The sequence below is a fragment of the Rhipicephalus sanguineus genome, chromosome 5, assembly GCF_013339695.2.
Source record: "Rhipicephalus sanguineus isolate Rsan-2018 chromosome 5, BIME_Rsan_1.4, whole genome shotgun sequence".
Taxonomy (NCBI): domain Eukaryota; kingdom Metazoa; phylum Arthropoda; class Arachnida; order Ixodida; family Ixodidae; genus Rhipicephalus; species Rhipicephalus sanguineus.
Window position 1 is genome coordinate 47,855,694 of NC_051180.1, and position 13,947 is coordinate 47,869,640.

General features: G+C 46.1%; 1 protein-coding gene across 1 annotated transcript in view; it reads right to left on the reverse strand.

The window, feature by feature from the left end:
* Window positions 1–13,947, reverse strand: part of LOC119393594 (nephrin) — a 198,716-nt gene that overhangs the window by 27,206 nt on the left and 157,563 nt on the right. The window contains exons 8-11 of the mRNA XM_037660703.2: window positions 13,084–13,287; window positions 9,475–9,765; window positions 5,515–5,811; window positions 3,382–3,675 (exon numbers count right to left, since the gene is read on the reverse strand). Of these exons, the coding sequence (XP_037516631.1) occupies window positions 3,382–3,675; window positions 5,515–5,811; window positions 9,475–9,765; window positions 13,084–13,287 (1,086 nt within the window). The remainder of the gene's footprint in view (window positions 1–3,381; window positions 3,676–5,514; window positions 5,812–9,474; window positions 9,766–13,083; window positions 13,288–13,947) is intronic.

Below are 13,947 nucleotides of genomic sequence, written 5' to 3' on the forward strand. Positions count from 1 at the left end.
AATCCCTTTCAGGGAAGTACGAATGGCGTCAGTCCACAGATTCAATTTGTGCGAGAGGCTGTCGAATAGAAAAAAAAAACGTGGAAAGGAATAGAAAAAAAAAGCGTATTGTCCTTTCGCCCAGTGTAAAGAGTGCGGAATAGTTCTTGAATTTTGTCTCGTGTCTACGATGGTTTTGCTGTCGAATCGCTCTTCGTTTTACGAGTTGCCCGTTCTGACTGTTAGGAGTGAACTAGGGCAAACGCTGAAGCCGGCTTCTGTTTAACTGAGAAAGACAAAAGAAAAACACAGAAGATGCGGTGAAAGTAAATCGTCGATGTAAGCTAGTCCGTGACGGAGAGCAACGTTCATTCGCATTCAGATGAAGAAAGAAAGAAAGAAAGAAAGAAAGAAAGAAAGAAAGAAAGAAAGAAAGAAAGAAAGAAAGAGAGAGAGAGAGAGAGAAGAAAGAAAGAAAGAAAGAAAGAAAGAAAGAAAGAAAGAAAGAAAGAAAGAAAGAAAGAAAGAAAGAAAGAAAGAAAGAAAGAAAGAAAGAAAGAAAGAAAGAAAGAAAGAAAGAAAGGGAGTGCTGCTTCTTCGGCTGCTTTTTATGCATCTTTTGGGCACAGCACTCTTCACTCGCCTCCTAAAGTTTTCGTTTCTTAATGGTGAAAACATACGTAATTACGAGTCGACCACGGAGGTACCACTTCATCTAGCTCAAATTGATGTAGGACAAACGCTTCAGCAGAGTGGAAGAACTGCAGTTTAGTTCAGTCCTTTTACATCGCTTTTAGATTAGTGTAGCCAAACAAAGCCAAAGCGGGAATTTAAATCCTGATACCGAGTACACTTACTGCGTATATTAATAGAGCTCGTTAGGTGGGATTAAACTTTCTCCTATCTGCACCGTTTGTAGACCGCTTAGGCGCAATCGCGTCATTAACGTTAAGCAGATGTATCCTGACAAAGCTGACATATATTTTTTTTAATTTTTGTATTAGAGTGTTGTAGTCTCCCAACCTCTTAAATCTTGTTATGTTTGGACTTCTTTCGCGGTACTTTTACGGGTCGTGTAAATGAATCAAAAAGAGAAAAAGCTATCGTTTTTTTTTTTCCTCTTGCTGAATTCTCATTGATTTATACACTGTTTACGCTTAGACAAACTTGAAGGAGAGCCCATTAAATAGATTTACTATGGTGGCCAAGAGCATCGTCCTAAACTGACGTGTCTAACTTAGATTTTACTACATCTGTTTGTAAAGTAAAAAGAAAAAAAACAAATCTGTATACTGAATGAACAACTTAATACTGACTGCAGCCATTCCCCTATTTTACAACGCTAGGCCCTGAAGGTAAATAAACAGTTGAATAAGTTAATATGAATAAACAAAATATCTAAATAATTGAATAGACATGCATATTGATTTCTCCTTCACAAAAAAAGAAACAAACTTCTAATAACAAGACAGCATGTTATGCTAGGTACAGAGTCGTCCACTTCCACCTTGAACACCGCATCGTGCGGCCAGAGCTATGCGGAGCGCCTTTAGAGGGTATTTGGGGAACTAGAGCGCAAGCGCAGTGGCAGCTGTAGGCGGGGCCTTCGCCGCATCATCTGCTAAAGCGCGGCGGCTCCGCCGAGTCGCGTTTGCTTTGCGGTGAAGCTAACTTCGCTCTTGCTATACGCATGCAAATTAAGAATCCGGCACGGTTCTCAAGAAGAGCAGCAACTGCGCCTTGTTCCGTCCAGCTTTTACTCCCAGTGTTTTGTTTCATTTCTGCATGCGATCTCACAACCAATAAACCTTGACCCGTGCGTGAGTAATATTTCACAGCCGTGCAGGAACTCCAACAACTAAGCGACTCAGCAGCCCAGTAGTCAGAATGTTCCCGGTGCTCACACAATTGTTTTTGATCAGCTTATAAGCTAGGTGCCGCAAAATTGGCGATAAGTACGTGGTAAGGTCTGACATAACACCTTTCAATGTGCAAAAGTTTCGATTCGTTACTCACCTGAAAACAAAAGGATGTGAGCAGTTTGCCAATTTCAGAGAAGTTACATTACATTCAGGTGTTACCAGCACCGCTGCTTTCATGCGCTAGCGAATTTAACTCGTCAATACGCCGCCCTAATTTGCTACTCATTTACAACCATGCTTATTCGTACCATTCGCGCAGAAAAATTAAGAAGCGTTCTAATCGAGCTTTCAACTGAACTCATATCACGCAATCAGTGCACCTAAGAAGCGCCGCTGACAAACGTTTACTTCTGGAAGCAGGCGCTGAATGAAGCTTCACTCCCTTTCTATCGCTAGGCGACCCAAAGCCCGCGTATCGCTTTATATCTTTCTTGGCTCAAAACTTTAGCACGACGCAGAACGTTCCCTGTGAGCCTTCAATTCGCAGCGCAGTCAAACATAATTTTTTTTATTGTCGACTTTGTGTCGCCAAACCTTCAGCTCATGAAATGAATCTTGTGAGTCGCGGGATTATTCTAACTGTTCGGCACAAAGCATCTGAGTAGCTTAACTGCGTTAGTGCCAGCGCGGCTTGGCGATCTTACTCATGCACGGCCCAAGGTTTATTACTTGTGAGATCGCTGCAAAAAAAATGGAAACACTAGGAGCAAAAACTGTGCGGAACAGGCGGAGTCGCTGCACTTCTCGAGAACGGTGCGGTGTTCTCGATTTGTACCGCGCATAGCAAGAACGAAGTTACCTTCATCGCAAAGCTAGTGCGATTCGGTGGAGCCGCCACGCATTAGCAGACGACGCAGCGAAGGCACCACCTGCAGCTGTCACTGCGCTTGCACGCTAGTTCCCCAAGCGTCCGCGAGAGGCGCTCCGCGGAGCGCTGGCTGCACGGTGCGGTGTTCAAGGTGGAAGTGGACGCCTGTGTACCTATTTGTAATTGAGTCATTATATTAAGGCGAAAGCCTTAGATGTCGCATAAAATGCGAAAATTGACGACTAGCGTTGCCGGCGTCAACGCGAGCGATGCAAAAAAATCATCATCACGAGATGAGGTCACCATACGACGTCACAGATCGCCGAAATGTGTGACGTCATCGTGCGTCACATAGCGTGACGTCGCATGATAACGTCATCACATGACATTGTCACTTGGTCAAAGGCAAGCCGATCACGGAGGCAATGCAAAACCCGGTGGGGTGCAGAAAGCGTGCAATGTCTCCTATCCTGGAGGCAGTGCGAAACCACGTTAGGTGCAGAATGCATTTAACGAGGGGGGAGGTGGGGGGAGATGGGTTCAACACATCGAGTGAGAAGAAGACGGCTTTCGCTGCTGACTCGTTTCAGGCGAATTCATAAGGGAGCCTATGAGTTTTCTTCATAATTTGTGAGCACTCTCTTCTGACACGACAAATAACTCTTAACTCACCAGCGGCGACGATGGTGAACACACATGGCTTGACCTGCGTCCCAACACTGTTCTTTCCCCAGCAGTAGAGCATGCCGTAGTCGGTGCGGCTGCGAGGAACGTGAGTGGCGACGCTGCGCAGGCCTTTATCGACCGGCATAGCTGACAGGTGCCGCTCTCCCTCGAAGGTGCTGTTGAAGCGCCACTGGAATGACACGTCCGGAGGATCGGCTTCGAGTTCGCACGACACTTGAGCAGCCTCGTCCTTGGCGACGCCGTACACCAGCTTCTGTCCCTCGCGACACACAGGAGCGACTGGGCAAAGAGAAATGTGGTTACAGCTTAAGGACAAGTATTGTGGGGCATGTTCGTTCAGTTATACCTGAGCAAAAAATAAGAATAGATTCCTCCTATCGGGGAAATGGTGGCAAGAAGCTTGTGTGAGTGCCCGACCTACTATTCCTCTTTCTTTCTTTCTTTCTTTCTTTCTTTCTTTCTTTCTTTCTTTCTTTCTTTCTTTCTTTCTCTCTTTCTTTCTTTCTTTCTTTCTGTCTTTCTTTCTTTCTTTCTGTCTTTCTTTCTGTCTTTCTTTCTGTCTTTTTTTGCTTCTCTCTCTTTCTTCCTCTCTTGCGATCGCATTGCGCAATGTGCTCTCTTAACATTTCCCTTCCTCCATTCTGTAAAGTGGACCTTAATTCACGTGCTTAGCAGCGCAACACTTCTGTTACTACAGGCAACAACGACGGTCATGCGTAATACAATGAAAGGCAACAATGAAGTGTGGCCACGTGAAATGACAAGTGATCCCGAGAAAAGACGAGATTTCCATAACAGAAGCGGCTTATCGCCGACAAGGACACGAGCATCAAACATAAGAAAACGGCGCATGCGCATAAGCGAGTGAACTGCGTACCTTTGAAGGCCTATTTGTGTGCACCCGCATTTCTGTACACTCGCCGACGCCTGGTTTTTCGCAAACTATGCTGCCGCCACCGAAAGGTGCAACTCATAGAAGCTTCGCTTAATAACGAGTGAAAGGGGAGAAACGCAGAGAAGATACATAGCAGCGGGGGTGCTTAAATATAAATGGATGCATTTTGAGTGAATGTAAGCCGGTCCTGGTAGCTTAGCAGGCAAGGTGTCGCGCTGCCAATTTCGAGGTCACGAGTTCGATTCCCGGCCACGGCGGCCCTACTTCGACCGAGGTGGAATGCAAGAACACCCGTGTGTGTAGATTTTTATAGCGCGTTAACAAACCCCCGAGGTTTAGAAATTGATCCACTGTCTCTCATTGCGTTGTGCTCGGTCACAATCACATCGTGGTTTTTGCCCGTAAAACCGCAGAAGTTAGTATTATTCGAGTAAAAGTAAGAAATAGTGTTGCTGTATTGCGTGTATACATGCATAGCAATAAACGTCATCCACGGCTTGAGCAAGCAAGGAAAAAAAAAACATCACGATGTTTATTAGACTCGTGTTTCTAATGTACGCCCTGTACGCATGCTACACGTCATTAACTGAACCCCCCGCCTGTATTCCAAGCATTTGCGATGGCCTAATGTCTTATACATTCCGGAACTTCTTTTCGGTGCCGATGCCAGCAGGGACATTATTTGTACGCTTGCTTTCGTGTTTTTGCATACACTACGGTGCTTTTAATTGTTTTCTTTCTTTCTGGTTCACTTTTCAGTTTGGTGACACATACATGATTTTAAGAAAGTCGTCTCTTACCCGCTTCGGTGGTCTAGTGGTTATTGTGTTCTAGTGCCGACCCGAAGGATGCGGGATAGAATCCCGGCCGTGGTAGCCGCATTTCGATGGAGGCTAAATGCCGGAGACCCGCGTACTTAGTCGTAGGTGCGCGTTGAAGAACCCCAGATGGTCGAAATTTCCGCAGCCCTCTACAATGGCGTCTCTCATAGCCATATCGTACTTTTGGAACGTAAAACCCCAGTAACTAAAGAAAGCCATCTCATAACTAGCCCATTTTCCAATGTGCCCGCATCTAAATTAAAAAAAGTAAGGAAATATATGCTGACCGGAATCACTTTCAATTATTTGAATGTTATGTGAACAGCGATATTTTCTTTTTCGGCTTTTTATAATGCCCGCACAGGCTTACACGTATCAGCAAAGTGAAACGGCGATACTCACACTTCACCTGGAGCTGTAGCTGATTGCTTTCGCCGTGGCCCTGTGTGTTACTGGCGAGGCACTGGTAGATGCCAGCCTTGGTTCGACGGATGCGCAGGAGCCGCAGCGACTGGTTGCCGAACACCAGGTCGAGGCCGGCGTCTCGGCTCCGGTCGAGCAGGCGGCCGTTGTGCTTCCACCAGACGTCGCGCACCGATGGGTTGGCGCGCACCGCGCACTCTAGCAACACGTCCGAGCCCTCGAGGATGGCGCCGCTCGCGTGCGTTGACGTCACGCTCAGCGAGATCTGCGGCGCGTCTGTTATAAAGAAAAGAAAAACGGCCGAGGAAATGATAAGTAGAGAGCTTAGGATAATAATACTCCAACAATGTTGCCTAGCGTGCTTAGACGTATTTGTTTATTTTCTTCGAAGTGCGGAGCAGCTTAAGGGACCGCCATGTCGTCGTCTCATGTGTTGCGTTGGCGTCACGCAGGTACCACGTTTGATACACATAAGCCGAGCAAGTGGCACATTTGCAACGCCAGCGCGCGCATGCCCGTGAACGCCAGCGTCTCCGAAGGGCTCATTCTTCAGTCCGAGCCAGCGAAGCGACAGCGAAACGCCAGCGCCGGGAGTTAGACGCACAGCGCTCGAAGCAGCAAACAGTAGAAAACCACCAGAAAGGAGACCACACAACAGAAAATAGATACTCGCCAAACAAATAAGTCAATAACAAGAAAACAATAGAAAAGGACATAAAATATCACGTAATCACACGAACAGGACATAAAAGAGCAGATACAAGACAAATACTAGGGAAACACCGGGGAATTCATGCTCCGCAGTTTGTACAGCTTTCACTTGAGGTGAAACTGGCTTAGATTTTTTTTAACAGTGATTATCACTTCATAATTTTTGTTGGCATTTATGTACGGTGCATTGAATGGATGGGCTACATGCACGAGTGACAGCCCCACGTGACCGTTCATGTGTGTTCAGCTCTCTTCGTAATGCAGTACACGTATCATAACCAGCCTATATTATGTCCACTAGAGGACGAAGGGCTATTCTAATCATCTCGAGCGCAACTGAACCTGCGCGAGCCGATTCCATTTTATGCCACTAAATTTCTGAATTTCGTCGCTCCACCTAACACTTTGCCGTCCTCTGCCGGGCTTCCAATCTCTCATTATCCATCCCGGTATTCTGACCATCGGTTATGTGTCCTTATGATGTGATATGCCCACATCCATTTCTTGCTCTTAGTATCTACTGGAACCTATTTATTGCTTTAAAACGCCCGCCTTTTGTTCTGTACAGAGTATCAACATTTATATTCCGATATCTTTCCTGCATTGCACACTATCAGTCGACACTGCAGCAACCATTCGCTCACGAAATACGCAGCGCGGGGCTCTGACACTTTCAGCACTTCCGGACAAAGAAATTTTTGCGGGCAAATAATAGTAAAAAAAAGTAGAACTTTTGTCACAGACGAAAAGCGTACGTGACACAGATAATTAAGGAAGCCGCGTTCTTTCTTTCTTTCTTTCTTTCTTTCTTTCTTTCTTTCTTTCTTTCTTTCTTTCTTTCTTTCTTTCTTTCTTTCTTTCTTTCTTTCTTTCTTTCTTTCTTGTTATTTCGCCAAGGGGGCTCTTGTATTTGGAATACCACCACTCGTTGCCAGCTCATACCCTGATTCGATCTCTCAGCGTTTCCACGTAAAGCAACCAGCCGCAGAAAACCAGGCCGAGCTCGGGCACTGGCTTCGACCAAATCGTTTGACGCTAAACGGATCCGACAAGAAACAAAGAGATAGTCAGATGGAGGCGAAGCAAACGACGAGTAAATCAATTAACGACGTCTCTGATCGAACGCCGCCCGGAGGGAGCGTCAATGGCGGTTGCCTAGGGCGTCCCTAAACGCATAACGACAGCTGTGACCTTCGTCGTTTCGCGAAAGAGGTTGTCGAGATTTCATTCGCGCCAACTCGCACCCCACCGCCAATATCAGGCGGTCCTCAAGGACGTCTGATGGCCCGAGTTATCAGTATTCGACGATGTAGTGGGAAGTGTGCGTAAACGAGGAAACAAAGGGTGAAAATACGTAGGAAGCTTTCGAAAAGGCGTAGCGAGCAGCGCTCTTCTAATACTATGCATAAATCAGGCAGTTGAAAACGTTGGCTAAAAGCAGCCTCTCAAACTGATCTGCATAGATAGCTCTGTAAATCCTTAGCTTCGTGTCGGAGATGTCTCCGCACTCTTCCGAACGCTGAAGGTTCAATAAAGGACTCGCGACTCACAAGGACTCACAAAAGTTATGTTCGCTGGAGTAGTTATTCAATAGCGTGTAAATACCAATGACGACTCCAAGGAGGTATAAAAAAAAATGAAGACTCCAAGTTGTGTTGTCTCATTTTTTAACAAGTGAGGCACGAAACTTGCCTGCTCCTGACACGAGTATGCCCAAACTCAGTAGAATTCTTCCGATTAATTTAAATACCACATGCGATTCGATCAACACGAATCGGCCTATATAGACTGACGCGTGAAATTAGCCCAAGATATAAGGCCTCGACGTCCCCACGTGGGAGACCTAAAGCCCGGTGGGCGAAAGCTCTGCAGGACCATCAGTAAAGTTGTTACCAACCAACTTATATATAACAATAATCTAGGCTCTTCAAACTTCCAAGCCTGTCTTGAGCTTGCCCGGTCGGGGCTTCAGAAAGGCGTCTGTGCATTCGAAAGTAGAGTGAGATGCGGCTGCGCTCGAAAGAACACGTGGTTTACATGTAGGCTGTAAACTTCGGCACAACCCATCTTGCAATGAACGTCGGCGTTAATCTGATTTTTTTCTTTCAATGTGGCGACATGCCGTACTGCTGTATATTGTCGAAATGTGTCTTGTATGAGGGTGTACTGCAGTCGAGCGCCTCTCTCCACATTCATCTGGACACACTTCTCCATTAAAAGATCGTGTCTACGCGTGGCCTCTGAGATTCGTGGCGCGTCAACGCGTGCGTGCGAACGCCGAAAATTGTTCCCTTGTTACCCGCGTTCACGCGCAGCGCGTTTCTAAATCGCAGAGCTGTTATGCATGAGAAAACGATGTCGCGATTTCCCACGACACCACAGAGGTTTTAAGTTCATTTGCATTGATGAGCGGCGCACAATACTTTAGAGAAAAAGAGAAAGAGGAAGAGATGAATCGTATGCTTTGAATGGCATGCTGAATGCGGGTTGGTCTACGGGAGTATAGCTGACCAGCTTCGGTAACTACATAGGTATATACCGCAGGAGATTACTGCACTGGGCTGACTGGTAAATAGCGAAAGAGAGGAGAAATAATAGAGAAGGAAAGGCAGGGAGGTTAACCAGTATATGACAACCGGTTTGCTACCCTACGCATGGGGACAGGGTGGGGGAGATTAAAGATGGAGAGGAAAGAGGAAGAGAAAGATAAAAAGATAGCGCATGACACTGCACACACAGAATCAGTCGGTCACTCTTGCGTGGTACGCGACATTTCTGTCACAGCCGCTTGTCCAAGTTCGTCTCTCTTAAAAACCTCAGCAGTGCCTTCAGCGCCTTCAGCTGTGATGTCTCCTGTTGACGGCATGCAAGAACTGTTTCAACAGACATTTGTCTACTGTCAAGGCGCGCTAGAACGGACGCCAGTGACTGTCTCTGAACATTATATGCCGGACAGTCGCACAGGACGTACACAGTTCAACAGCGGTACCTTAAACTACAGGCGCCGAGCTCTCTAGCAGCTATTCCTGGTTGACTTTTTAAGTGCAGTATATGGAAAACACCACCTTGTGTGGAAAAAGAAAAAAAAAACTTTTCAAAAAGAAAAGCGCTATGTCTGTCTCCCTTTGTAATGTCCCGCTGTTGCACTGGCATGTTCCCCCTCCTTACGCAAACCGAAGCACCCCAAGAATACTGATCGCAGTAAAGTGATGTGGTTCGTGTACTCACATGTGACCGACAGAAAGATGGCGTCCTCGATGGCGCTGTCTGGCAGCTGCGGGTTGTCGGCCTTGCATGTAAGCAGGCGCTCGTGGTCTTCGGGACCGGGTACGAAAATGAGCGTGCTCGAGGTTACGTTCCCTTCGAGCTTCTCGACGGTGCGGCCCAACTGCTGACCACCCTTCCACCACGTTATGCGCGCTGCCGGCTGCGCACCGCGCGACTGGCAGCGCAACTCGGCCCGGTGACCCGCCACGAGCACGTCACGTGCACTGGTCACCTTCACGTCGAGCGGACGCACTGCGCAGAGCGTGACGGCTGTGTTAGCGTTTCGTTCTGTTCGGATTCCCGAACGTACAGAGCTCGGCGACTGAAACGCGATACTCGGAGTGCGTGGATGCTGGCGGTGAGCGTGACGGCGAGGGCGAGAGCGTTCGTAAAACGTTGTGACTGCATCCGGTAGACAACCGTTCAGTCTGTGGTTCCCGGTGGAACAGGCGGAGCTGTTCAGTCCTTCGTAACGCGCGCCCGACAGCTCCAGCCGGTTTGCGCGGCGTGGCACTTGAGTTCTGAAGCAAGCAGCGTTCCGCTGGCGCCACCAAGAACCAAAGACTGAACGGCTTTCTATCGGATGCAGTCACCATGCGTTACGAACGCTCTCGCCCTTACCGCCACCCTCACCTCCAGCAGCCACGCACTAAGGGTATCGCGTTTCAACCGCCGAGAACTGTGTACATGGCAGATAGAATTTAATGTTGAAAGGCCAAAAAGACATGCAGTAATATACTTATTTGCACTTTCACTATTGTGTACCGTTTGTAGCGGTTCTTTTGATCAGAGCAGTTTGCGGAAACTGTGCATCATTTACCTGTCTGGCATTATCCTTTCTTTTTTGTTGTTGTTGTCGATGCCACTCCTTCGACTTTTCGAGTAAAAAAGAACAGAGATGGGGAAGGGGGGGGGGGGGCAGTCTTTACTGTGTACGACTGAGCCTGTTGGGATGTCCGGGCTCATATCCTCTTTTATCGATAGGTGACAGATCCTTAAAAAACATTCCGTGCACATTGTTAAGATGGTAAAGTTTGGCTCAGAGAAGCAGGAAAACAACTTTATAAAAGAATGACCTATCAGAGATGAAATATTATAATACCTCCTTGAAATCTGAGTTTTCTTGGAGAATTAACAGATGCGTATCTGCAGCAGATGTAGACTTTGCCCCCCCCCCCCCCCCCAAAAAAAAAGAGAAAGAGAAAGAAAGCTTCGGCAGGTCGCGATACACAGTAACCTCACCGTGTGATTCATCTAAAAAAAACATACGGAATAACACCACGGCTGTAGGGGAATAAATTACGAAACGAACTGCCGCGGAATGCAAGCAAGGAGGCGGCCAACATTAAGCATAGCAATACTCCGACCATGTACAAGTCAGGCGTCGGCCAGGAACTGGATCCCTTGTGTAAAAGTATGCTCGTGAAGAGCAAAACTCTGTGCAGTTTGGGCTTCTATACAATCTCCGGGAACTGCATTAGAAGCGAGTCGCTGACATGTAAATTGAGTAATTTGAGTCGGTTACAACGCGACAGCTGGCGCCGGCGCTATTTGGACCCGACTGCAAATTTATTTCTCGCGTTATACGTGATCGCGCGAGCTGTATTGCTCTACGAAAAACTGACTGCGCAAAGAAAGTTCCTTGAATGCTTTAGCTTTGATAACACTTAATGCGGCAAGCAAAGAAAAGTTGGTACAGAGCAGTTAAAAAAAAGAACATTAAAAGGAACAAAAACTAGCCCTGCGTTCATCTCATAAACGTTCACGTAAAGAATGCATATGCACAAAAAATCATGAAGCGGGAAGAATTGATTGAAAGTGAGTTGAAGTTCTATCATTCACGAGGAAAGTTAAGCGGCTTTTGCATGCGAAGGCGGCGCCTCGATCATTCGACTTGGAATGTAATCAGGCCGCCTTTGAGGTGCCTGTCGCGGCATGATAGGTAAAAGGCGGGCGTCTGAATCCGAAGAGAGGCGAGACAAGTAAGAAGTTGAGCGCCTCGCCTGGCACACGATTCGCTTCGGCCTAACCTAATTTATGGATACGCAGGGCGGAAATTACTGCAGCGAGGTTCCGCTTTCGCTTCCGCTACCAGCGCTTTTCTTACGCCCCGTCTACGCGCACGGCTTTTAATGCGCTCGCGAGTGCGACCTGAAAAGGAATATGCGATGATTTTTACCAAAGTTATCAGAAGGTCAGCCTGCCTGATATGAGTTCTCTTTTTTTTTAATACACACTGTCTTTAGGGAATTCAAATGTTGCTTCGAATCGGCTGTCGCCACTTATGAACACGCTTTGCCGCCTTTATCGCCCAATCTCTCAGTCGCGCAAAACTGATCCGCCAAGGTTGCACAGTGTGATTTATGCCGGCAGTTTTCAAGGATTTCGTATGCAAGCCGAATGAGGAAGGTCCATTTCATGTCCTCGATCAAGCTCTGAAAATTTTAAGAGAGCTTATTGGTTTGTTCTCTGCCGAGAAGAGGCGTTCTGCACTCATTATATCCTTTAGAACTGTTAGAATTGAAATCTGTATAGCGTGTATCGTTAGCATTTCAAATTTACTCGAATGACAAAAAGCGCTATGTGTTAGGTAAATACCTCAATATTGTACACGGGCCAGTAATGAGGCTCGATTCTCTACGTGGATCGATTAGTAAAGATTAAACCGGTGCATATGGTAGCAGCCACTGCAGAGAGGACCCCGTAACAGCTTGTTCTCCTGGTGTCTTCTAAGAAGTCCTCATAACAGAAAATGTATGCTATCCGCTGGCTTCCTACATACGTTTAAAAGGCGTACTTCTGTTTTAGTAGACTTTACTTTCTGTTTATAAAAATGTGTGCTACGTCAGCCATTTACTGTGTACACCAAGTTCACGCGTATTGCTATAACGTTGTTCTCTTGTTTAGCCTCAGTTGACAAATTTTTGAAGATTTGTTTGACAATAGCTGACCAAAACCCTGAGAACTTAACAGTACACCAGTATACGGGATGTCTGCCAATAGTCTATGATATTTGTAGACGCGACTTACTTTTGCCGTTTCTGTGCCCTATTGGCAAAAAAGAGACCACAGGCACTGAGATAATGGTAAATTATGCATTCTTGTTGCGCTGTGTTCCTTTGTATCACTTCTGTTTGAAATATTTTTCTGCAAACGATCGCTTTGGTGAAGGGTGTTTGTGCACGGTGTCTGTGTTTACCAAGCAAGCCGTCTTTAATGAGACGTTCAAGGTCGGGCTTTTTGGCAGGAACTTCAAAATATTTTTACTTTTATAGGAATGCTCACTGCCAGCATTTAACTATCGCACGTCCTTTGAGTGGGTCGTTGAATTTTGTTTATAAAGAAATAAAGAATGACTGACCATACAGTAACTGGAAAAGTATTTACGTTGTAATCACAAATAATTTCTGTATATACTATAACTCATTATGACACTTCCGCTTGCTTTTAAAGTTCGTCTATAGAACCTTGGCATCAAATGAGGTAAATATCACGCATTTGTAGACAGCTAATCATAATGCGTGTCGCAAAGCGTTAAGCGACATTGCTAGAACAGGGCCATTGGCTCACGATTCATGTCGATGGTAACAGAGGCGTAGACTGGGAGGGTCAGGTTGGTGTTCGACGCCTGGCATGTAAGCACGCTCCTTGCGTCCGAGCGCTCCAGCTTTGGGATTAGCAGCTCGTTGCGTGAGGTGCCCTCGGTCGTGTTGTGGTACTGATCGTCCAGTAAGGTCATTTCCCTCCACCAGGTGACAGCAGGCAGTGGAAATCCTAAGAGGAAAAGGAATGTTATCGAGCACCTGTAAGGAACTTCCACTTTGCTTGCATTAACAAAAAAAAAGTTTATTTATTATAGGTATAATACCTAGCATTAAAAAACTAACGTCCAACTTTACCCAGGTAGCATGCAAATTCTACAAAACGTGATACAAAGGGTTAGACATCTAAAAACAGCGTCCATATTCACAAAAAGCACTTCTGCTAGAATTGTTCGTAAAAGAAAATTTTAGCCAATCCTCATGCGGGATATATCATTAGCAAAGGCAGCTGAAAAAAAGACAGAAAACTCTCACGAACGAATTTTTTGTGCAATCGGCCCCCGAATTTATAATCAAATTCGATGTTTGAAAAGCGTGTCTAGCAAGATATCTTATAACGGCGCAATGAACACGTTTATAAAACGTATTCGCTAGACAATTCATTCACGTTCTTCATAGCAAGGCCTAATTTCGCAATAGTCTCAGAAACTTTTTTTCTTTCGACGGTTAATTGATAGCAAATAACCGAAAGAAGCCATATTAAGGTTGCATGTGACTTCTTAAACCTGTGAGTAGGTGCTACATCTTTACTTTTCCAAAAGCCATATTCCACTAGCGCTTGCCCTGTAGCAAAATACTGCTAATACAGTTAATGTGACAAAAAACTCCGAGG